At 45.4% G+C, this 23286-nt stretch overlaps 3 protein-coding genes across 6 annotated transcripts in view; 1 reads left to right on the top strand and 2 right to left on the bottom strand.

Moving 5' to 3' along the window:
* Positions 1 to 1673, top strand: part of ppp2r3b (protein phosphatase 2, regulatory subunit B'', beta) — an 11321-nt gene extending 9648 nt beyond the window's left edge. The window contains exons 12-14 of one of the 2 annotated variants that reach the window (XM_080018649.1): positions 14 to 114; positions 399 to 441; positions 774 to 912. In XM_080018649.1, the coding sequence (XP_079874775.1) occupies positions 14 to 114; positions 399 to 417 (120 nt within the window). In that variant the 3' untranslated portion in view covers positions 418 to 441; positions 774 to 912. Of the gene's footprint in view, positions 1 to 13; positions 115 to 398; positions 442 to 773 lie in introns of both variants that reach the window. The other variant, XM_080018648.1, reaches the window with a different exon arrangement.
* Positions 1674 to 1799: 126 nt separating this feature from the next.
* Positions 1800 to 19784, bottom strand: LOC307243728 (cohesin subunit SA-2). 3 transcript variants are annotated; one of them, XM_080018646.1, is made up of 32 exons: positions 19683 to 19784; positions 19001 to 19130; positions 18105 to 18192; positions 17341 to 17505; positions 15241 to 15337; positions 15064 to 15140; positions 14634 to 14705; positions 13006 to 13210; positions 12751 to 12908; positions 12306 to 12379; positions 12066 to 12189; positions 11764 to 11862; positions 10167 to 10246; positions 9967 to 10074; positions 9736 to 9856; positions 9528 to 9645; positions 9137 to 9240; positions 7649 to 7741; positions 7331 to 7417; positions 6818 to 7018; positions 6662 to 6738; positions 6481 to 6568; positions 6096 to 6176; positions 5895 to 5987; positions 5614 to 5788; positions 3870 to 4006; positions 3664 to 3765; positions 3427 to 3578; positions 3187 to 3315; positions 2627 to 2823; positions 2466 to 2541; positions 1800 to 2385 (listed from the first exon to the last, which is right to left on the bottom strand). In XM_080018646.1, the coding sequence occupies exons 2-32, from the start codon at positions 19048 to 19050 to the stop codon at positions 2259 to 2261; spliced, it is 3555 nt and encodes a 1184-aa protein (XP_079874772.1). In that variant the 5' UTR covers positions 19051 to 19130; positions 19683 to 19784; the 3' UTR covers positions 1800 to 2258. The 3 variants fall into 3 exon arrangements, with proteins under 3 accessions (XP_079874772.1, XP_079874771.1, XP_079874773.1); XM_080018645.1 differs by lacking the exon at positions 19683 to 19784 and adding an exon at positions 19344 to 19452; XM_080018647.1 differs by lacking the exon at positions 19683 to 19784 and adding an exon at positions 19344 to 19427 and having other exon boundaries at positions 19001 to 19098.
* A 718-nt stretch (positions 19785 to 20502) lies between these two features.
* LOC307244443 (uncharacterized protein) lies at positions 20503 to 23237 on the bottom strand. Its single transcript, XM_080019600.1, has 8 exons — positions 22880 to 23237; positions 22512 to 22630; positions 22339 to 22399; positions 22206 to 22273; positions 21996 to 22098; positions 21270 to 21388; positions 21041 to 21186; positions 20503 to 20922 (listed from the first exon to the last, which is right to left on the bottom strand). Exons 1-8 carry the CDS (start codon positions 22938 to 22940, stop codon positions 20814 to 20816), a joined length of 786 nt encoding a protein of 261 aa, XP_079875726.1. The 5' UTR covers positions 22941 to 23237; the 3' UTR covers positions 20503 to 20813.
* Positions 23238 to 23286: the final 49 nt, after the last annotated feature.

Raw genomic sequence — 23286 nt, 5'->3', positions numbered from 1 at the left:
GTCTCCTCCTCAGGAGGTGGAGGGGCAGGAGATGTCCGACTGGGAGAAGTACGCGGCGGAGGAGTACGACATCCTCGTGTCGGAGGAGAACGGCAACAACCAGTGCAACGAAGTGTAAGGACCGTGCTTCATCCATCACCGAGCAACCGCGGCAACGCGCTTTCCGATCCGCTCACGAATCGCTGGTCAACGTGACGTTTTGGTGTATGACAAGACTTCCTGTTTCTGAACCTATTGGCTTCAGCACTTCAGTCATGTTTTGATAGATGATTTTATTATTGATTGATGTTATTGCATAACTGCATTAAGGAAGTAAACATACGTAAAGTCAGCTTGTTAGGACAGAGGGCCTTCTGGGGATCCCATGTAAGATGAGACTGTTGTGTGGCCATTTTTAGGCTCGCCACCGACTTCTAGAGACTGATTTATTAGCCGGGCCAGGTAAGACACCAAGGAAGAACTAACCGTCCCTAAACTCTCCACCTGTTGACTTCCTCAAAGCCTCTCCTACCGCAGTGTCCACCACCCGCGCCCCAGTTAGGAACAGATGTTTTAATCCTTCTCGACCAAACCTTAAAACGGCCCCTGCAGTGTCTGTCCAGTCTGCATGCGCTCAATACTGACCCTGTACTAGATATATAGTACTTCCTTGTACTATTTTATTGAAACTGAATAATCTTATTTAACTCACCTGCATCAATCACTGCATTGTATTGAAGTGACTCACCGGATCCAAGCGACTTCCTCTGAACTCCGATCTCCCGTCTCTGCAGATACGAGAACCCGCTGAGCCCCATCGGGACCGACGAGCTCGGCCTGAGGGCCAAGAGACACTTCTTCGAGATGCCCATTCCACACTTCGACGAATGCGAGGACGACTACGAATGACCTCCGACCGCGGGGACCCGCCCCGCCCCCAGCTGAGACACGCAGGTCCGGTCCGGATCCCTGCCGGAGCAGGAGGTGGACGCCAAGCCAAAAGACGCTCGCAGAGTGCCATTCAACCACGACTTGACACAGAAACGCAGTCAGAGGTCACTCTGTCGCTCCCCACCACGCAGAGTTCTTCACCCTCACATTTATATCCCCCCCCTCTTTTTACGGCATCTTCACTTGAAATGACTCGAGCAAAAAATGTTTTGCTGCAAATGTATTCTCCTGAGTTACGTGCACAGACTACTACAGTTTCCTCTGCACTCAACCATTTTAATCTACCGGTAAATCATTGGATGGGCACCAGGCAGCCTTTCAACCACTTAGTATTTGAGGGTATTGGCTAATGGGACATTCCAGGGTTAACAACCAAAACTACTGTCGGGTGGTTTGTCGGACGGGGATGGTTGGAGATCGCTGTAAATGCCAAATGAGTCAACAGTACACACACAGAGCAGCCACACAGAGTGTGTCGTATAATGTGTCCATTTATAGGGCTGCCTCACCTGTACGATGTAGACCTCAGCGTGAGAAACGGGGCTCATAAGTTATTAGATATTTATAAATGGGTGTAAATATTTGTTTGCTGTGTTGTAAATGATTTGGCCAAATGTCTTAGACAAATTATGTTTTCTATCTAAGAAAAATATTTCAATGTACTTGAATCCAGGGAATGACTTGTTTTTAACTATTTTCCTCAAATTAAAAAATAAAAGGGAACTATTGCCTTTATTAATGAATATTTGAGTATCTTCATTTTTGTTCCTAGTGCAGAGGTACTCACACACACCACATTTAAACCACAACAGATGCAAAGGGATACAACTTGAACATATTTGTACAGTTTAATTGACTATTTACTACTGCTGTTTGATATTCTGCACCTTTTTATGCATTCCAAACCATCATGGAATATAAAAAATATTCTGGATTTGAGTAAAAAGTGCTTGTCTTCCTAAACTTTGTTTAAAGCATCCTGGAATTTGAAAATTACATACAGTGGCTGATAAAGACAAGCACACCCACTTTAACAAAAAAGTTACAATGAAATTAAGTGCTACAGTACAAAACAAAGTATTAAAAGTGAAAGTACTTAGAGTTCCCTATAATAGAAACTATCATACAGCATAGAGTACCTGTACCTTTTTTGTTTTGATGTGACGAACAAACTTTACATGTGAAACTCTACTGTTCTTAAAGCTCAGAAAAGTGCATACTGGTCCATCTTTACGATAAAAGGGAGCCATCCAAGGTTTATAAAAGTGCAAGTCCCGGTCCAAGAAGCTCACTGACTGTAGAGACGATTGCTACAGAACCGCCTTCTGTCACAGGTCAACCTCCACGGTTTCGTCGTCCACTTCTTTACTGATGACGTGGGGAGGGACCTCTGACTTCTGAGGAGGTTCCACGGGGACAGAGAAGACGTCCGCCTCTGCCGCCTTCCCCGGGAGGCTGCGGGCGGACAGGGAGAGGATCAGTCGGCATAGTGAGGTGACTCTGCTCATTGAGGTTGGGTGACATTCGAGTCTCACCTTGAGCTCACGCTGGGCTTGTGCATTCTACCACATTTGCTTTCCAATGGGCTGACAGGGCCGGGGGATTTGTTTCCTGCAAACGGAAGAGACACAGAAATGCTTGTATTCCGAAAGCCAATAAAAGGCATAATTAAATACTAATTAATGTAACGCCATACCTTCCAACAGGGAGTTTTGTTTGTGGAAGGGGGAGCGGCCGGGCAGATAGGGCTTCCTGTCAGAGCTGACGTACGACACCACGTCCTCTCTTTCGACCACAGCCAGCAGCGAGGCACGGTAGTAGATGAGCGGCTGCCAGCATTCCTCCCTGAGGTTGATGATGTGCTCAGTCGTGTGCTTCTGCAGGTAACAGTATCTGGATGGACAGACATGACTGGAGTACAGGGCTGCAAGTGCTTCTCTCGTTGAGGCCAACAAGAAATGCTTTCTTTTGTCATACTTTCCGTCATACAAAAAATATTGATCAGACATGTAAGTAATATAATCCGGAATTAAGAAATCAAGTAATACTTGCCACCATTATGGTAAAAAATAAATGTTCATGTGCCTTTCCAGCCTTTCTGGTGAGATTATAAGGTTGACAACTGTCCCATAATACCTTTTTGCTTGTACCTTCAAACTTATCACAGAACAGGATTGGTTCATAGCAAGACAGCAACTGAAAAGAATATAGCTCAATCGACTGGTCAAGTCAACCATTCCAGTGCACAAGACTTACAGCGTCTTTTTGTCCGGCTTGAGGAGTTTGCTGGAGAATTCACTGAGGATGGTGAGGTAGGAGAGGTACGGAGGACACGTCGCATCCGGGGTCTGGACAAACCCGCTGAACACAAACTCGACGCCGTTCCTACACACACACAGACACAGACAGACAGACACACACAGAGGAGGAGGAGGGGACGGGAATTACTCATCTCACGTCTTATCTGAAACGAAATGAGCGGGGACCGGCGCCCACCTGTGTATCATGGCAATGGACTCGCGGAACTTCATCACGTCGCCGAAGGTGAGGGAGAAGCGCCGGGCGAGCTCCTTGATGCTGGTGAAGGTCTGGACCCCCGGGTGGCCCCTCCCGCCGCTCTCCTGCTCCTGCCTCAGACGCACGTAGAGCTGTGGGCAGAGAGGCTCAGCTTCAGCTCCGGCCCCGACAGAGCCGAGGCTTCGGAGCGAAGCGAAGGTCGGGGGTCGGCCGTACCTCCTGCAGGCAGAGCAGCAGCGTGCGGGCACTCTCGATCTTGTCCACCTGCCTCGTCCTGTACAGAGTCTCCTTGATGATGTCGCCAAAGTCGTTATAATACTGGGGACGGAAGGAAAGGGTTCACGCGTCCTTCCACAGACTTTAAACCCATAAGGCACCGCGCCGATAGAGCTGAGGATGCCCGCCCCCCACGCCTCCTTTACCTTGGTGTAGTGCATGAGGAGCCCCGAGGCCATACTCATCTCCAGCACACCGTGCACGATGAGTTTACAGTAGGCCCCCAACAGGTTCCTCCGCCTGTGAAGGTCCCCCAGCTTCTCCACCTCAGAGTCCCTGCTGACTGGACGGTCGGATGTTTGATGTGCGGCAACAGAGAGAGAAATTGGGGAATAAAGAAGAATGATGGTTTGTGAAAGACAGGGTGGGTGGATGAGGGGGGTGGGGGGCAATAAAGAGGGAACAATGTGACGTTAAAAATATGTGGGGGGAAGAGAACAAAGCGGGGGAATGTTTTAGTGGGTTTCGGGACAATGGCTTTAGCAGGTGGAAATCAAAGATAACAGCGGAGCAGAGTTATGGTTGTGACACCATGTGGCTTCAATCTCTGGCAGGACTAATAAAAAAAAGGGGGGGGGGGGGGGGGGAAACCGAAGAAACCGACTCTGAGGTGAACCAGAGTTAATGGGATTTTCTCACGGAAAGGCATCGCCCCCGATTTCATAACTTAACTCAATGTGTTTGCCCCCACACTGATCCCTGATCCAGCACTTCATCGAGATCGGCGTGTCTGTGAAGCTCAACCTGAACCGAGCAAATCCAATAAAACCATCCCTTTTTATTATATGTTCAAAAACCAATAATTCCAAATTGCATTTGTTTAAACGTTTTAAAGTTTCGCCATCGGGACAGTTATTGACTTCTCTGGACGACGCGGCGTGAGGAGCGCAGCGCGGCTCAGAGCGTACAGGATGTTGTAAAGATAATGAAACATTTTAAGTTCTAGTCGCCCACCAATAATTTCATGAATAACTTTACTCAGTACCGTACCAATAAAAGAAAAACATTTTTTGACTTCATATTCCGACTTCTCACTTATTCCGACTTTTTGGGTCTCTCAGAACCCTTTTCATTTTGGGAGATGAGAGAAACATTACGTTTCCGGCTGGATCACTTTGCATAACAAAGCGTAACATCCCTTTGGACAAATTATTCATTCCGTTTTCAGTCAAATGATATTAAAGGAATACCTTGGCCATTTAGAGTCGACTGTCGGGTCAGGTTAAAAATCAGAGCCTGCTTATAGTTATTTGGCAGCTCCGTAGAAGAGCCATTAGCCATAAGTGTGGTTGTGCATTTAATGTCTGAATGCATGTACCCAGCCCGTCAATGCAAGCTTGCTCTGTACTTTGCTGGACTGACACTGCCACCTGCTGGATCCTTGTCGCTTAGGAGTCTCCTAGCTTGCTCACGCGCTCCACTGGAAGTATTTGTAAAGCCATTCTCCCTTATGCAAACAGCCCTGGGGTCAGACATTCTCAACCTTGGGGGTTCGCGACCTCACACGGGTTCACTTGATATGCACACCAGGGTTGTGGGACTTTTCTAAGACTGTTTTTTTTTTTTTTTTTTAGGTTAGGTTTGAAATATTTCCGAATTTCGATATAATCTATATGGAGCATCCTCCATGTGTTATGATATACTAAAAGGAAGAGATAACTGCTGTTGTGGGTAGAATTTTGGGAGCTAAAAAACACGGTCAAGGGCCAAAATAGGTTGAGAATCCTGTCTTTTTAGGCGCTGAGAATAAAAAAACAAATGTTTTAAGCATGTTGAATACTCCTTTTCTTAGAAAAATAAAATTGGCTAATAAACTTGACTACGGCCCAATGAACGTTTTCAAGCTCCACAAAGCTGGAAAAAGAGACAAAGAGGAAGCTAACATCTCACCTCTGCTTTGGCTGTCGCCGTCTGGCCCGTTGAAGGCGCGCTCCAGTATGAAGGCCAACAGCGCCCTCTGCAGTTTGGGGTTGGGGGTGTAGAGCAGCGGGCCGTAGGCCGTGGGATCCCACACGTGCAGCTGGTAGGAATGAGCTGTCAGAACATCGCAGACACCCTGGAAAGCCTGAGGAGCAGGAGGCAGAGAGAAGAGGGAGGAAGACTGAACACCTAAGGAGTGGAGGGTCAACGGCACCGTTATTATTTCCCCCAGGAACTTGACCCCGCCCTACCTGATCCCTTATGCTGAGGTTGGGGTGCGTGAGACAGTGATAACTCCTCGTGCAGAACTGGCTCAGCTGAGCCCTCTGGGCCACGGCCTTCTCCTGGAGGGAAGGCATGTTGTACCACGGCTGCTCAGAGCTGAACAGCGAGCGGCGCAAAACACTTCATCCTTTGCCCTCAAAATTATTTGAGTCGCCCCAAGAACTCACCCTGGAGGTCAAGGTCTCCCCACTGGTGTTGAGGCTCCACAGCGTGGCGAAGCAGAGGCACTGCAGGACCTCCAGGATCACCTTCAATGAGTCAGAGTAGGACAGTCAGAGCCCATGTAAGAAGCAAAAGGTCAAAGAAAATTGGTTTGATTTGGAAAATAGAACTGTCCCAATTTTATTTTCTCCATAAAAAATGTATATACAGTATATATATATTTTTTTGATCTTTGGTGGACAAAAAGCTCAAAACGAACATTTTCTCCACCATATTTTCCAACTAATGGGTCATATTTCAACATAAATTCAGTGTTTTTGAGAAGCTTCAAACTGACAGATGACATGTGTTCGTGGTGAACATGGTTTTGGGGCGGGGTCCTGGTGCTACCTGAGGTGGGAGTCCTCCCTGCATGCAGTCTTCCGACAGCAGAGGAGACAGCAGCTCGAACAGGTTCCACTGAGACAGATCGTGACCGCTACAAGAACACACAGATGTCAAAAAATAAATGAAAAACAAATAAATCCACACATGCCCTGAAAACTCAGTGGGAACAAAGCAGATATCTTACTTGTGAAAAGCCCTGAGCTTCTTCAGCGTGGCCAATATCTCTCCCGTTTTCTCCTTGTCCGCACAGAAGACATCGTCCTATGAAAAAGAAGGAACCGTGGGAAGTGAAACACTCTGGCTCACGAGTGAGGACATAACCCGAAACATGTCTTCCCACCTTCATCGACTCCCCCAGCTGTCCTGCCAGTCTGGTTTTCCAGGACTGGACCAGGGAGTCTCTGGCAGGGCAGGTGGTGCGGTGCCAGGCCGTCTCCTCCCTGCACAGGCTGATGTAGGTGCGGGTGGCGGCCTCCAGCACCGCGGGGCCCGAGTGGTGGTCCAACACGGCCCCCATCTCGGCCATCAGGTTCGCTACCGCCTGGAGGGGAGGAAGAGGAGGAGGGCAAAAACAAAGTCACTCGCTTGCAGCGGCTCAAATTTGCATTCAACCTGAAAGGTGAAGTCAACATTTCTATGTTTCTTTGATCAAATACGTGACGGTACAGCCAGCGTCATGTTCATCTTCAAGACAATCCCAACAATGCAAGAATGAAAGAATAAAAATAGCAATATCAATATCAGATGACAGTAGGTTAAAAAGAAAAAAAAGTAAGCAAGTCAATTAAAGTGATATTATGAATAAAATTAAAGTTATAAAATAAAGTGAGTTAAAAGCAAAAGAAAGTCAGACCTCCGTCTTCTCGGCAGCAGGACACTCTGGGAGGAAGTACTGAGGAATCTTCATCAGGGAGGCCACGATGTCGCAGCTTTGTGAAAACTGCCGAGCAACATTATCATCACCACCACCACCACCACCACCACCACCAGAGCACAGACATTACAGACATGAGACAAAAAAAACAGAAAACTAAAAACAAACCATCACTGCAGCCGGTGTCACTGTAATTTTGTTTCCATTCCCCAGATGAATCGCCCCGATACGTGAGAAAAGAGGATTCAGAAACAACAGATACAAACACTGCAGGATGGAAGAAAAAAAAAGGAATACCTTGGACAGCAGCTTGGGAAGCTCCGTGAGGAAATGCTCAGTGAGTTTAGCACCGTCGTCCATCTGAATCTTCCGCTCTTTGGCGCTCATTACCTGGGCACACACACACACACACACACACACACACACACACACACACACACACACACACACACACACACACACACACACACACACACACACACACACACACACACACACACACACACACACACTTTCTATTACCTAAAAAAAACTATCTATAAAAATGATCAAGTGTCAAAATTTCCCAATGTTTTCACATTACGGTGCTCTAGATAGCAGGTCGGGAGAGTATGTCAATCCTCCTTTGTTATGATGTCTGAAACCGGAAGTCTGGACGAGAATCAAGGAATGGAAAAGGAATAGAACCAGTAAAGCCCCTTTCCCCACATGGAATGAAAGTCGTAAATCCACTGGCAATGTTCCATACTGCCGTGATGTGGGAAGAGGAGCCGGTGTCGATGTTCTGTAAGAGTCATTCCGTAAATTTCCCCACTCTTGATCTAGTATAATTTCCGGGAAAATGCCAGTACGGCTGTGAATGGAAGTATGTGGAATGGAAGCAGTAACATTGCCAGAAGCAGGTAGAGTAGGGGTGGAGCCAAATCAGAATACCGGCAAAGCGCAAATAATGTGTTTCTACAGATATTTATTTTGTACAAATATTTAAAAATTTAAAAAATGTGTTTTCGGAAATAAATAAATAAACATTCAGGAAAAAATGTGAGTCCGATACATGGAGCTCGGCTGCAAAGACAAGAAACTGAAACACGTCCAGTCTATGGAGAACTCTTCTTCTTAAAAATGCCACTCAGAGCCTAGACATGTCTTTTAGAGTTAGGGTTGCAGTGCGGTCGCATTGGGCACAAGCACTTTGCTTGACCCCCGGCTGCACCGGAGCGCGGAGAGGGAGCGAACGGACAGGGAGAACGTTCCTTCTCAGGTTGAAAATGACCACACTGATTTAATAACATTGGGTTAGGGTTATTATGTCCAGGAACGGCTCCGTCAGTGGAGGGAACCGAGTCCGTCCCGGAGGGGTGGGGAGGCGGAAACCGAAGCGCTGCTCTCTGAGAGCCAGGGAAAGGGGGGAGAAAAAAAAAAAAAAAAAACAGACTCAGATTAAACGTCTGCCCGACAGACTGTCCAAACGATCGCATCTACACTGGACATAACGTACTGACCCAAACCCACTACGTACTGGATCCATGAGAGTCATCTAATGTGGGAACAGACTCCGCACGGAACTTCTCCCTTTAAGGAGGCCAATGTGTGAATGACTACCTACTGCCTTTCCCAGATATTTATTATCCAGCGAGGTTATGGATTCCATGTGGGAAAGGGGCTTAGGAAATGCAGAGTTGTGGATTTTTCTTTGGATTAATACAGTGGTCGTCAGCCCCCCAGAGATGTGTATCATACAAATCCGTGGTTAATTTTAGGCTCGAAGCGTGGACCTCCACTGACCTTTTTGCCGCCACTTCTTCCCACCAGCGTGTGTCCCTCAGAGGCCTGGCGCACCGAGGCCACCAGGATCTCCACGACAACCGCTTGCTCCGCTCGCATTAAACCTGCATATATCCACACAGAGACACATACACTCATCTGATGTCGACTGGCTTTGAGATATAAGGTTAATATGCCACATATTACAGCTTGATAGGTTGCATATCAGTATTAACCAATGTAAGATTATAAGACAGCAGGGTTGCAGTGATAGTGGATGCATTGTGATGTATTTTAAGGCATTTGCGTCAGGTTTGAAACCGATAAGGTTTTAAAACAGAGTTGGAATCTACAGTATATTGCGACTCTGGTTGTAGGCAACAATTGAGCGGTACATTAACCTTATGCTGACCCGTGTTCTGAGGGGTGGGGTCCTTCAGCAGTATGGAGGTGATGGTGGGCCAGTCCTTCAGCAGGGCTCCAGCAGAGTCCCACAGACTGTCCACCAGGTAGACCACGTGTTTGTGGAGCTGAAGAACCACAGAGGAACCAGACACAACATTAAACCTTTGATTAAGGCTAGAATGCAGGATAATATGAAGGGTCCCGTCGTGACTGACCTCCGACCCCCGGTAAAAGGTCAGCAGGGCCCTGAGTCTGGCGAGCGTCTGCTGCATGTGCACCTCCTTCTCGCTCGCTCTGTCCTGGGCTTTCAAGTCAGGGGCTGGCGCATTGAGAAGTCTGGAGGAGGATGAGGACAAACACATGGGCGTTAGGGGGGGAAAGAGCGAACGCAATTTGGTGCCGTGTGCTTTTTCCTCAAATGTAGCAAACCGCATAGGTTTGCTTACCTGGAGTAGAGCATCTCCCCGGCGAGGGCGGCCAGGGGACGCTGCGAGGAGTAAACAAACTGGAAGAGCTGCTTGTAGTCCCCGTCTGTCACGACCTCGCCACACGACCTGGAGGAGAAAGCGAGAAATGACACCAAGAGGTAAAAAAATAATAATAATAAAAGGGAAAGGAAGGAACATCAACCATGCTGAAGACTCACTTGGAAATGATGACCAGCAATTTCATGGCTTGTACTGCCACCTCATAGTCCTTGTCCAGGGTCATGGATATTATTCGGTCCTGGAAAAGGGGTGCAGAGGTAACGATATTCATACACGTGCACGCACGCACACACACACGCACGGACACAGACCCCCTTCTTCCATTGCTCCGTGGTCCAGTTCTGACGCTTACGTGCCCATTGTAGTAGCTCTTCTAGGGGATCTGACCAGACAGGCTCGCTTTCACTCCCACGCGCCTTAATGAGCGCCCATGACCCTGTCGCCTGTTCACAGGATGTTCTTCCTTGGATCACATTTGGTAGGTACTAACCACTGCATACCGGGAACATCCCACAAGACCTGCCTTGCTGGAGATACTCTGACCCTAGCATCTAGCCATCACAATTTGGCCCTCAGCAGTTGCTTGCACATTTTTTCCTGCTCCCAACACATCAACTTCAACAACTGACGGTTCACTAACTGGCTGTCAGGCCAGCTCGGCTCTTCCTAGAGACGAGATAAGCAGCCGCCTAGGGCCCCATCCTGGGGGGGGGGGGGGGGCATGGAGAGGGAGCGATTGTGGCACAATTTGCGCACCTGTCTCCCTCTGACAGGACTGACGATGCGCGCTAGCGATGTACACGGCAGTGATGAGGTGCCCCCGATCAGCGCGCCAAAACAGTGTCTTTATTTTGGATGTAGGTTGTTTGATTTTACGTCTGCTTATGGCAGGAAACAAGTGCGTATGGGGACACTTTCTCGTGACTCTCTCCACGATCATTTCCTCTCCGTGCGTTACGCTCAGAAAATAATCTTAACGAGTCTACGAGTTGTGCCCCATTACTCCGTGCTCCGTCCCCACACTGTACTTAGTTGTTTTATTTGGAGGAACGGGACGATTCTCTCAGTGTTGCTCCCCACCATCGGGGCGCACAGAGAGCCTGACAATTCACACATAAGAAAATATTTATGATTCCCCAGATTTTTGGGGGGACAGTCCTTGTAATGAGGTCAATGGAACTGTTATGGCCCAAAGTGTAGCATAAGTGATAGGCTTATGTTAAATGAAGAAAAAAAAAAAAACACATTTATTTGAAAACTTCTTAAGAATCAAGATATTGAAATAAAACAATATGTTGATTTCTAAGGCCACCATTTGTCACGTCTATTCAATGCTTCATTCTTCGGCCACAATAATCTAATGACTTTGAATTGAACTATCTTCATTTGGGGGATTTTCCCAGCAAATATTGATTGAACTATCTCTTAATTATATATCTTACACAGACCTGTTTCTTACACACACACACTTTTTTTTTTTTTTTTCATCATTGACTGTCTTCCATCCCATGTTCAAGGGCTTCTGGAGATATATATATATATATATATATATATATATATATATATATATATATATATATATATATATATATATATATATATATACACACAGTGTGTACACACACACACACACACACACACACACACACACACACACACACACACACACACACACACACACACACACACACACACACACACACACACACACACACACACACACACACACACACACGATTGGGTAGGGTTGGTTACCTTAAAGCGGCTGGTGAACAGGTCTAGTTTAGAAAGGAGAAGAGGATCTCCATACAAGCCCTGGAGGCCGAGCACACACTTAAGACGCACGTCAGGAATCTGAAAAGGTGAATTACAGAATGCGATGCATTAATGTCAATTTCAAAAAAGTAGAGTTCACACCTACAGGCCTGTGTCTTGATTTCCTGAGTTATCGTCACCTGATTCCAATGCGCAGTTACACAGCAAGATTTAAAAAAAAAAAAAAAAAAAAAAAAAAATTCTTAGATAAAAGCACATCACATACAGGAGCTGTTGTTTACCTTGTCGTGCATCATCCAGCCTACGTATTTCAGGTAGCTGTCGTTTAGAAAGGCAGAGCTGTAGAGCTTCATCCACACAGACAGCTCCTCCATACACATTGCACGGATTTCTGGCAGCACGTCGCTGCACACGTACGCACAGACAGACAGACAGTAAGCCAGCTCCAAATGCAAAAACAAGACAATCCACTGCCTGCAAGCACATTATTATTTTAAACATGTGGAGAAACTTCATTTTACCGGTATCTCTTGAGAAAGACTCCTTTGAAGATGGCGTCCATCATACTCTCGATCTCCAACCTCTTCTCCTTCAGCTGGAACAAAAATTAGGCCATGACAGACGATGCAGTCACACCAAAACTACATCCTTCTAAATCACGTTTTAAAAACACCATTGTCAGGGCCCACGATTAAAAATTATAGGCTTGATAATCTTTAATTTAATCATAAATATCTCACTCTTCTACATAATTGTCATGCTTTTTCAATATTTTAATACAATTATACACTAATATTTTGAATATCATTCATCATTAATCATGGCCCGCTGTGCAGTCTGCAATGGCAGTGCTGGTCCGTGAGCCAAGTTACACACACACACACACACACACACACACACACACACACACACACACACACACACACACACACACACACACACACACACACACACACACACACACACCTCTTTAATATTCTTCTGCATTCTGTCCAGTCGGGGGGTGCTGTGCTGTCCCGAAGTCTTTGCTTTCTCCACCTGCTGCACTTTCTGTGTGTTCTCCACGCCCACACCCACGCTCAGGCTCAGAGCCACGCCCGCCAAGCAGCTCAGCAGCTTCACTGCTGCAGAGTCCTCAAAAGCCAAAAGTCAGGCAGGGAAGAAAACCAAAAGCGTTTTCTTTCATTTGCGTATGACTGTGTGTGTCCCGTTTCCGCTTACCCCCCAGCGTGCAGGTGTGCCTGAAGGCCCGGACGTAGGAGTCAGAGAGCTCCGTCAGCAGGGAGATGAGCGTGTTCATCAGGTAGCTGTCAAATACGATGCCGTGCTGGCACTGAGACACCAGCACCGACATGAAGTCGCAGAACTCGGAGTGGAACCAGCGGCCGTACGGCCCCGACTGTATCAGAGGATATTCTAAACAGTCCTGCATCGGAGAGAAAGAAGAGATGGATAGTTATTATTCCATGTAAATAACAGCTACACTGATCATCGTGCCTGAGGAGATTTAGTCAGAATCGATAGCTGTTGGTTCTGCAGACCTGCCAACCTTGGGAAAATATTTTGAGTAACACAATAATGTATCAGGGGTCTCTGTGGCATTTGAGTAACTGCAGCTAAATGACTCCATCAGTTATGCACTGATTGCAATTTTCTTGGCCGCTTCGATTTTTGAAAAGTCTAACCTCCGGATTCGGGCTGATTCCATTTTCATTCAATTGTGTGTTCATAATAAAACACTGACTATTAAATATATAACGCTCACATGATAGGACAGCTGCACATATGGACTACCGCTGCAATTTTCAGTTACCATAATAGTGAGATTGCTGATTTTGACACCGTTTATTATTGTTCATTATTCACTATGGAACAATAATAGAGCATGAAACTCTTCCTGAGTTCCAATAAAATAAAATACGACATGGAACAGTTGCTGAGTTCAGTAAAATAGAATATGGGACTGTCACCAACTTTCAGTATAATACAACCTGTAACTCCCACTGAGTTTTAGTAGAACACAACATATAACTAACATGGAAATGTCAAGTTCAAACTTCAGATTAAAGTCTCTTTCACTTTTAAGTGCAAATATACCTTTCTATTTTATGCATATGGTACTTGCCATTCCAAAATAAATTGTAATCATTGCAAAAAAAAAAAAAAAAAAAAGTAATAATAAATGGCCTCCTTCACTCACTGTGCATTAAACCAACTGAATCAAATCAATCGACTCGTTTTGGTCAGTGACTCGTCAAGAACCTCAAAAAAAGAGTCTAGACTTTCATCACGAGTGGAGCTCATGCACTATGAACAACCAGAGCAGACGCTCTGCCTTAGCAACAGTGATAGATACGCAGTCTGCACAATTTTGGAATATTGTCAGGCGATGAATAAAATATTTATCTATTCTTTGTTTACCTTGAAGTACCGCCAAACAGCCAACATTTTCTTTCTGTCGCTCTCTATTTTGAGCGTCAATGTAACGTGGTTGCGTACCACGTTACATAACGTTGTATCGGAGCATTTTTACCAATACATGAGCACTGTATGGGGCATGTCAATTTGACCGGCACAGAATCTGAAAATATATCAGACACTAATCGGCCGGTCACCAGTCATTTTTGGTAGTGATTTTTTTTCGTAATTAAATTATGATAATATTTTTTTTTGCGTAGTTTCACTTGGCATTTCGTACCTGCGTATTTTGACCAAGAATTGCGAGGTTGGTACACAAAATATCTGCAGGTTGGCAGATCTGGTTCTGTCAAGATGTCCTTTAGCAAGACACTAAACTTAAATCACCTCCCCTATCATAATGCCTCGTGGAGTCAAAATAAAATACCTACCATGTGCATCGGCCATGTGACTGTGAGGATCCACGGGAAAGCCATGAACTTTTTATATTGCAGACCGGTGTCCTGGAATACATACACAGTATTCGTATGTATAACAAGTAGAACACAACATTTTAATTTACAAATTAAGGGCTGAGTTGCACAAAGTGACCGAAAACGAACAAGGAGTTCACTTAAAATAAAGTAGGTCAGAATTAGCATTAGCATCTTGTGGAATCCAATCTAATGTAAAACAACTGCTGCAATTTTACGCACTCCACAGAAAAACAATTTTAATTGCATAGATCCATAAACCACCTTGATTTATTGTTCTGTGACTTGTCTTGCTATGTGTGGGCATCGCAACCACCTGGCTTCCACTTTTGTCAAAACCAGACTTTCACACTGCATAAACCAGACACACAAACACAAGCGCTCTCACCTCGTCCAGCTCCTCAACCATTTTGCTCAAGATGTGGGAATCCACTTTGCTCTGACACATCTCTGCTGTGACAAGCCCTGCAAAAAGCATGAAGAAAGCATTGACACCAACTCCCTGTCTGCCAGTGTGTGAGTGTTTGTGTGTAAATATGTGTATATGTGTGTTACAGCTGCTTGCCTTTGCACCCAGAGCACTGGATGAAGAAGCTGATGAGATCCAGGAGAGCGCAGTCTCTGTCCACCACGTAGGCCTCGATCCAGTCGTCAACCACCACCTGCACGGACCGCACAGCATGAGACAAATGTTTATCAGTAGGGATGTAACGGTATACCGTTTTGAGGTATACCGCGGTATCAAGCAACCATGGTTCTGAACCGTAGGCTTTTCCCTGTAATACCGTGCTCATGGTATAAATTTACGTTGCAAAATTTAACATGTAAAATTGTATTCAGCCTCACCTTATGTAGTAATTAATAACCTTATGTAAAGTAATTTCCCCCAGTGCTGGGTTCCGCCATCTTTGTTTACACTTGCTCCCATGCCATAATGGCGTAAAGCAGTATCGCAATGTCGCAAATCATCTGCAAAACTGCTTTACAGGTGGTGTTTGATCTATATGTGACTTATTTTCCATCCATTTTATATTTATACACACACACACACACACACACACACACGCACACGCATCCACGCACCCACGCACACGCACACGCACTATATAAAATACTTCTCAAAAAGTTTGGGATATTTGGCTTTCGGGTGAAATTTATGGAAAATGTAAAAAGTTCACGCAGAGCTACGAGCCTCTACACGGCGACTCAGCTGATCCCATAGGTTTTCTATGGGATTCAGGTGTGGAGAAAGTGCAGGCCACTCCATTTGAGGTGCCCCAGTCTCCAGCAGCCGTTCCCTAAGGATGTGACCTCGATGCGCTGGACCATTGTCGTCCATGAAGATGAAATGAGGCCTGTGTTGTTCATGCAAGGGCACAATGACTGGATTAATGATGTTATTCAGGTAGTATGGGCTTGTCACTGTACCATTCACTAAGTGTAGGGCAGTTCTGTATTGACGAGACACACCTGCCCACACTGTAACACCACCACCACAGGCTCGTCTGATAGGTGACAAGAGTGGCTGCTGCATAGCGCTCTCCTTGACGTCTCCAACATCGTTGGCGGCCATCATTTCTGCTCAACGTGAATCGACTTTCATCAGAGAACAGCACTGAGGCCACTGGTCCCTCGTCCAGCGCAAATGCTCCCTGGCCCATGCAAGACGATGATGCCTGTGCCTGGTGGTGTGGTCAGGTATCCTTGCAGGTGGTCTAGCACGCAGACCACGCTGATGGAAACTGTTTCGAATGGTCTGACGTGACACTTGGGTGCCTCTCATCTCCCTTAAATGTGCCTGGAGTTGAGTGGCATTCATCGTCCGGTTCCGCAGGGCACTGTTCACAATGAGTGTGGGATGTGGCCAAAGGACGTCCACTTCTATGCCTTTCTGTGACTCTTCCAGTCTCTCTGGATCTCTGTTGCAACCTGCTGATGACACTCTGTGACACTCTAAGATCAGTGGCCAATTCCCTCTGAGAACATCCTGTTAGAAGCCTCGCAAGGCGAGGTCCTGTTGATCAATTGTTAGGTGTCGCCTTGGTCTCATGATGTCAAAATGTGAACAGCATGATGAAGAGGACTGTTTAAATACCAATTCTAAATGAACCAGGAAATGTATTGGTCGATTCATGGATCAAACACCTGTTGTGAATTTTGCCGTTCAGCTCCTTGTTAGAGAACAGCAAGTTGTGCAAAAAGTACTGAAACATTGAACAGTTGGACATGTGCATTCAAAAGTTTAGAGAAGGTCAAATTAAGTTCACCTGTAAAGGTTATAGTGTATTTTATCTTCATCCTGAAATTTCACCCCAAAGCTGATTATCCCTAACTTTTTGTGAGTAGTGTGTGTGTGTGTGTGTGTGTGTGTGTGTGTGTGTGTGTGTGTGTGTGTGTGTGTGTGTGTGTATATATATATATATCATCATTGACTGTCTTCCATCCCATGTTCAAGGGCTTCTGGAGAAACTACACTTCAGTCCCTTAAACATATGGGGGATTTTCTTCTTTCTTCTGTGTATCTGATTATTATTAATTATTTCTAGGGCTGAAATTGCTAAATTAGCATTCTTAGTCCCTATTTATCAGTCCACCTGATTTCCATAGTGAGCCAATGTCAAAATAAAGAACCGCAGGTGTCCATCTGTCCTTTGTCATGTCTTACCTGCATGGCACTCCTTCCCATGGTGACCACCTCAAACAGGGTGACAGCCTCCACGTGCGGTCGTTTCCCCTGGACACGACCTGCTCTGCCGACGCTGCCTCGGCTGGCTTTGGCATGGCTGCGCTTGGCATTCTCTGAGCCCACACGGGTCCGCTTCCTTCCTCTCTGTGGGACAGATAGAAATGCACATATATATAAGGCTAAAAATCTATAAAAAGCAATAAAAGCCTATGCCCTCCGCCACCAATGCCCAACAATCAGCCCAAGTCTGTGTATTTTTGTTATATCTATCTATCTATGTGTGTGTGTGTGTGTGGCTTTTAGTGCCGCATTAATGAATCCCAATGGGTTTGTATAACTGCATTGCTCTCCACTGAAAGTAAATTAATTTCAAATGAAAGACCTCATCAGCACTGTGCCCTTGAATGCCTTGGCGATGCATTGAGCACAATGGATTTTTCCTGCTTTTGTGCTGAAAATGCATATGTTCACAAAACTGGATATAGTAAATCAAATTAATTGGTGAAAATATTGTTTTTGATGTATTTAAAGTATACATAAAAATATGAATTTACTATGAATTATAACAAACTGATGATTATTCTTCTTTATTGGATGTTAATTCAGCAGCATGCTCATGCTTCAAGTTTTTACAAGTGTTGCAAAATGCCTCCACATTCAACACAACGGGTGTGACTCGGGCATTCCCAGCACTTGCCAGAACTTCCAGGGACAAACAGCAGAAGTAAAAGTCAATCACCTACCGCACTTTTCTGTCTGTTCTCATTCCCAGACTCATCTCCTGAATGGTTGACTGCTCCGGCGTTGTTCATCTCAACAGCAGAGTTCTCACTAGAAGAAAAAAAAAAAAACAGGATATGCGTCATTAGGGCTGGGAGTTGTTTAAAAAATTACGATAAAAAAAGGGTATCGAATGAAGTACTCTATTGGTATCGGTATCAATTTAAGGATACTGGTATTGGTACTGGACCAATAACAGAATCCTTAAAGTGATATGTGAATGGAAGCCTTCAGTTGCAAAAAATGCCACAGACATGTAGCATAGCCATACTTTTGAACGTTTAGGTAGCATCTTGGGACGCTGAACTGCCAACTCCATGGTCGACTTCACCACCACAGACTGTTGTAGCTGCTGCTGCGGCAGTGAGCCGACCGAACGTTGCATTAAAATCGAAAAACGCTTGCTGTGATTGGCTGGCATGTAGCTGCTGCAGTAGTGAGGCAATCACGCGTTGCATTAAATTGAAAAACACTTGCTGTGATTGGTTGGCTTGTAGCTGCTGCGGCAGTGAGCCAATCACATGTCGCATTAAATCAAAGAATGCTTGCGGTGATTGGCTGGCTTATGGCTGCTGCGGTAGTGAGCCAATCACACATCGCATTAAATCAAAGAACGCTTACGGCGATTGGCTGCGAGCAAAATCCTATAAACTGTCGTTTTTTTTCGAGATCTGGATACAAAAAGGATTGAACACGGTCTCGTTTGACTAGAGAAGTCTCAATACTACTTGGTATTGGGTTATTTCAGTCGATACCTTCAAAAGGTATTGAGTACCAATACCCAGCCCTATGTGTCATATAAAACTAGTGCAGTTACCAGTGAAGGGCACCGTATGGTTGAAAGACACAATCTCCTTACTTTTGCTCTGTCGGCCTTGAAACTGGTGTCGCCTTTGATTCCGGAATCATCGCTCTCTCCGTCCATTATAACAAGGTCTCAGATGTTTGTGTCAGGATCTGGGAGAAAGTTTAAATGTTTGATCCATGACCTGAAGAAATTAAAGATGAGAGCGCCTGAGTAAAGCCAGAAAGGGATGCAAAGCACAGGCCACCAATTGAGAGGTGTCTAGGGTAGGTCGTGACAATTCCATTTAGTATTTATCTAATCTAATACATGGAGGCCATAGCTCTCAGACAAACAGCAGGAGAGGTATGGCTAGGGGGTTGAATGCAACAAGGACAAAAAATAAATAAATACATACAATATGATGACAGGGGTGTTGCTAATGCTGGTTAAATATAAATATTTAGTCGTTTTGATATGGTTTCCAATGGAGAGAATTCGGTGTCACGAACGCTGTTAGCAGCACAGGTTAGCATCATATGTTATTATCTCAGGTAGTCATACTCCATTTCCGGACATGCTGACACAGACTGAGCCCTGATTGGCTGGCGCTTTTGCCACGCCCAGAAACGCCGCAATGTGATTGGACCTTCTGGGCGCCGGTCAGGCTTTCGCCTCCTCTTCCAGAAATGAAATATGCAACAACCCGAATAATCACCGCCAATGCTGTTAACGCAATTCAATCAAGATGTCTTACCGTTAGGAGCGGAATTGCGAGTATTCCTTTTTTTTTTTTTTTTGTGACAGCGCCGCGTTGGATTGCGCCGACAGCAGGGCGAGCGCGCCAAGCTCAACGACGAGCACCCGCGTCCGCGACAGTGGCGCCGCATTGGAACCCGGTCGCGACTCGGAAATCCGAGCTCCGACGAGGGCGACGGAACGAGCGTTTAAGTCGGATTCTCAAATTCGCTCGGGTTCGAGCTTGTCGAGGGAGCAGGTTCGTCGCGGTGACACGGTGGCACGCGTCGTTGCCGGCGAACAAGGCTCCCTTTTGCGTGTGTCTCTATTTGAAAGCCCTCCTAACTTGTGATTTAAACTACTCGGGTGTTTGTTTGTTTGTTTGTTTGTTTGATTCCGATTGTGCAAACGACAAAGCCAAGATGATCATATTTACATGGATGGTTTCATGTTCGCTACCACATGGAAGGCCTGAACGTAATTGTATAATATGCCCTGCCGTGTGTCTGCGAAATGACATCATGTGTATTTTCCCAAAGGATCGCTCTAGAAACGCTGCGCCCTGGTGGTTGAAGCCGCGTGGTACACCCTTCGACTTGCACAGAAGCCTGTTGGTCAATAACTTCGACGCAGGCAGCTTCGATCAGTTAATGTCATTTTTTTCCCATTACTGGTTCATTGTCCTCTCCTGCTTTACATGATGTATTTGACATCAGTTTCCTTGGCGACAGGTTATTTTGGCAAACAGGTGGAGAGAACGACCAATGAATTCATCTCAATACATGATATTGTTGAAATTGTCATTTTATTGTTCTGTTTTGTGTAGAAACGTTGGATTATAATATAACTAGGGGATAATACAGGGAAGCAGGCATACATTCATTGAAACAGAAATTAATCACTGAATCACCTAGGCCTAATATGGGCCACATTTGGTAGCACAAGGTAAAAACCTCAGTTAGTGTGTAAATTAGGTATAGAGTCCCACCATGGTTGTGTCAGGTTAATGAAATCACAGCACCTTTTTTTTGTTGTTTTTTTTACAGTCAGATCAGTGACATATTTGATTGACGCACAAGACCCTTGGAGTAATCGGGTTCACTTCATCAGAACCAAAGCTGTCTTCGGTGGAATTGGCTCTGAGCGTTGGTCAGGTCAAAAACTGGGAGATGAAAGTCAGCGCCGGGTGAAGCTCGTCTGTCAGCTCGTCTGGCAGCAATGACACTGCTGACGCTATGGACCCTGTGATATCTAATATCCTAGACACACACAAAGGAAGATCACCGGTGTTATCACATCAACCGCACAAAGACAAAAAAATGAATGAAAAATGAATTTGCCAGGTGCAACAGAAGTAAAATTGGGAATTTCTCTCACCAGCTTACGTAACTCGCTGCCAGCTGAGGTTCCTGCCTGGAGCCTTCCTCCGGTACCAGGGACTGTCTCATCTGTTTGAAGTTGGCCTCGATATCTTTCTTTATTTCCCCCAAGCACTGGATTCCTCTGAAAGAGCTGACGACTTGCTGCAACAAGGGGATTTTTTTTTTTAAAGGACACATTAATTAAAGCAGAATACGAGAGAATAGCAGCGATTCACTCCACTAACATATAAGACCGAGAGCTGGTGGGCGATGTATTTGTGACTTCCAAGGTGACGGACGTCCTCCTCTAGTTGTTGACTCAGCACCAGAAGCTGGTTCAGTTTAGCGATGTGGGAGAAGTATTCTGTAACACAAACAACACGTTGGATACATCCTCTTGAAACAAAGTTGTATTTTGGAGACATAGTGAACAGAAACTCTACTCTTAAACTAGAAATAGTACGTTTACACACATAATTATACATTGCATTAGTGACATTTTGTTATTGTCACATTACTGTGTAAAGTAAACATTTTCATCTGATGGTATAGGAATCTCTATAATCCTGATCTAAATGAAAGTGGAAATCCATGAGATTGTTTTGTTAAAAAATAACATTTAATATTTATCCTGTATTTATTTAGTCGGCAAGAAACACAAATTAATAGAAGACATTATATTAATTTGCATTATGCATGAGCTCCTCTACTGTATACAAAGTTTCCCCGGTTGGTGGCGAGGTCCACCATTCCTTGAAAGAGGGCACTCCAGAAGTGAAAGGCAGCCATGGTGAATTTGCTAAACCAACGTAGTTATAGTGATATGGATGAACATTCCCCAAAAAAAACATTCACCAGAAAAAGTCATACTTTGGAGGAAAGGAAGTGAATGTCTTAAGAGCGAAGACGAGGGTAAACCCGGATGTCAGGGGGACAAAAGATACGTTTTTTTGGCTGAAGCCCCCTCTCACCATCCATGGGAGGCGTCTCCAGCATCTCCACTGGGCTGCCTTGGATGAGGTAAACCTCCACCCGAGGAAACATGGCTGACAGGCCCACCATGTCGAGGTAATCCTGAGGAGGCGTCAATACACACCGCATTACAATTCCTATTCACAACATAGTACTACACTTCGATTTCACCTTAATTGGGATTATACTTAATAAATAAGAAATACAACCTCCAGCTGCGGCATGGGCTTTGGTAGATGTTCCAGGCACTGCAGCATCTGGTCAAGAATCTCTGATCCTGATGGGTGACATACGGATTAGTGGAGTGACCGGTCTTGCTGTAACGCAGAGAGAATATCTCACCTTGAGTCTGGAAAGCGTCGGACTCCTCTGGGCTGCAGTCCTGGCTTAACTGCTCCTGGAACTTGGAACACAACAGAGACGTCACCTCAGAGGCAACGCGGGCACGGACCATTTCCCTCGTACCTGGCGGCGACATCTGGCGCTCATGGTGGCGATGGGAGCAGCATCTCTACCTGGTGCATCTGGGCCCGGATGAGGAGGTCCAGCTGCCCACAGAGACACAGCATCTCCAAGCCCACCTGCTCGGGACTCAGCTGCAGGGGCATCACGGGTCTCCTCACCTGCAGCTCGACTAACAACACAAAGACAGAGTCCAAGAATCAATGATGATGATTATTATTATTATTATTATTATCATCATCATCATGGAATCTCCACGTTGACTCTTGGCCGGACAATGGTGTCATTTATAAGGAATAGCATCACATAAAGGTAAAAAGTAGAGAAAAAACATTATACTACCCTAAAATACCCCACAGTGACCGGAGTGAATGCAAAAGAATAATCATAATAATAATAATATGAATGTAATTCCACGTACCTTTAAATTTCTCGTGATAAAGGTGCGGATGACAGAGCGGCTCAGTGACGCTCACTGCCATGGCAGTATTTACCTTCGTATCTAGTGAGCTGAACTGATGCACACAGCAGCATACAGGCAGTCGCGTTTCTCATCGAATATAGAGACGAATCAGAATATTCTTCATTTTCTTATCCGAGATAGAGGCGGCGCTTTTTTTGTTGTTTTTCTTGACGCGAGTCGACGCTAAAGAGTCGGGCGAACGAGTGCGATTAAAAGGTTTAATGTGATGTGCAATCAAATCCTCATCGCAGGCGGCGCAGTTCGCACTTGAGCGAAAGTAATATAAATTCAATTCCACTTGAGTACCAATATACTCAATATATATCCACATACAGCGACGAAATCAACGCCCACGCCCTTGAAAG

Source organism: Zeus faber, assembly GCF_960531495.2.
Source record: "Zeus faber genome assembly, chromosome: 18".
In the NCBI taxonomy this organism is placed as follows: domain Eukaryota; kingdom Metazoa; phylum Chordata; class Actinopteri; order Zeiformes; family Zeidae; genus Zeus; species Zeus faber.
Note: the sequence above shows the minus strand (reverse complement) of the source record. Positions and strands in the feature narration are given on the sequence as shown.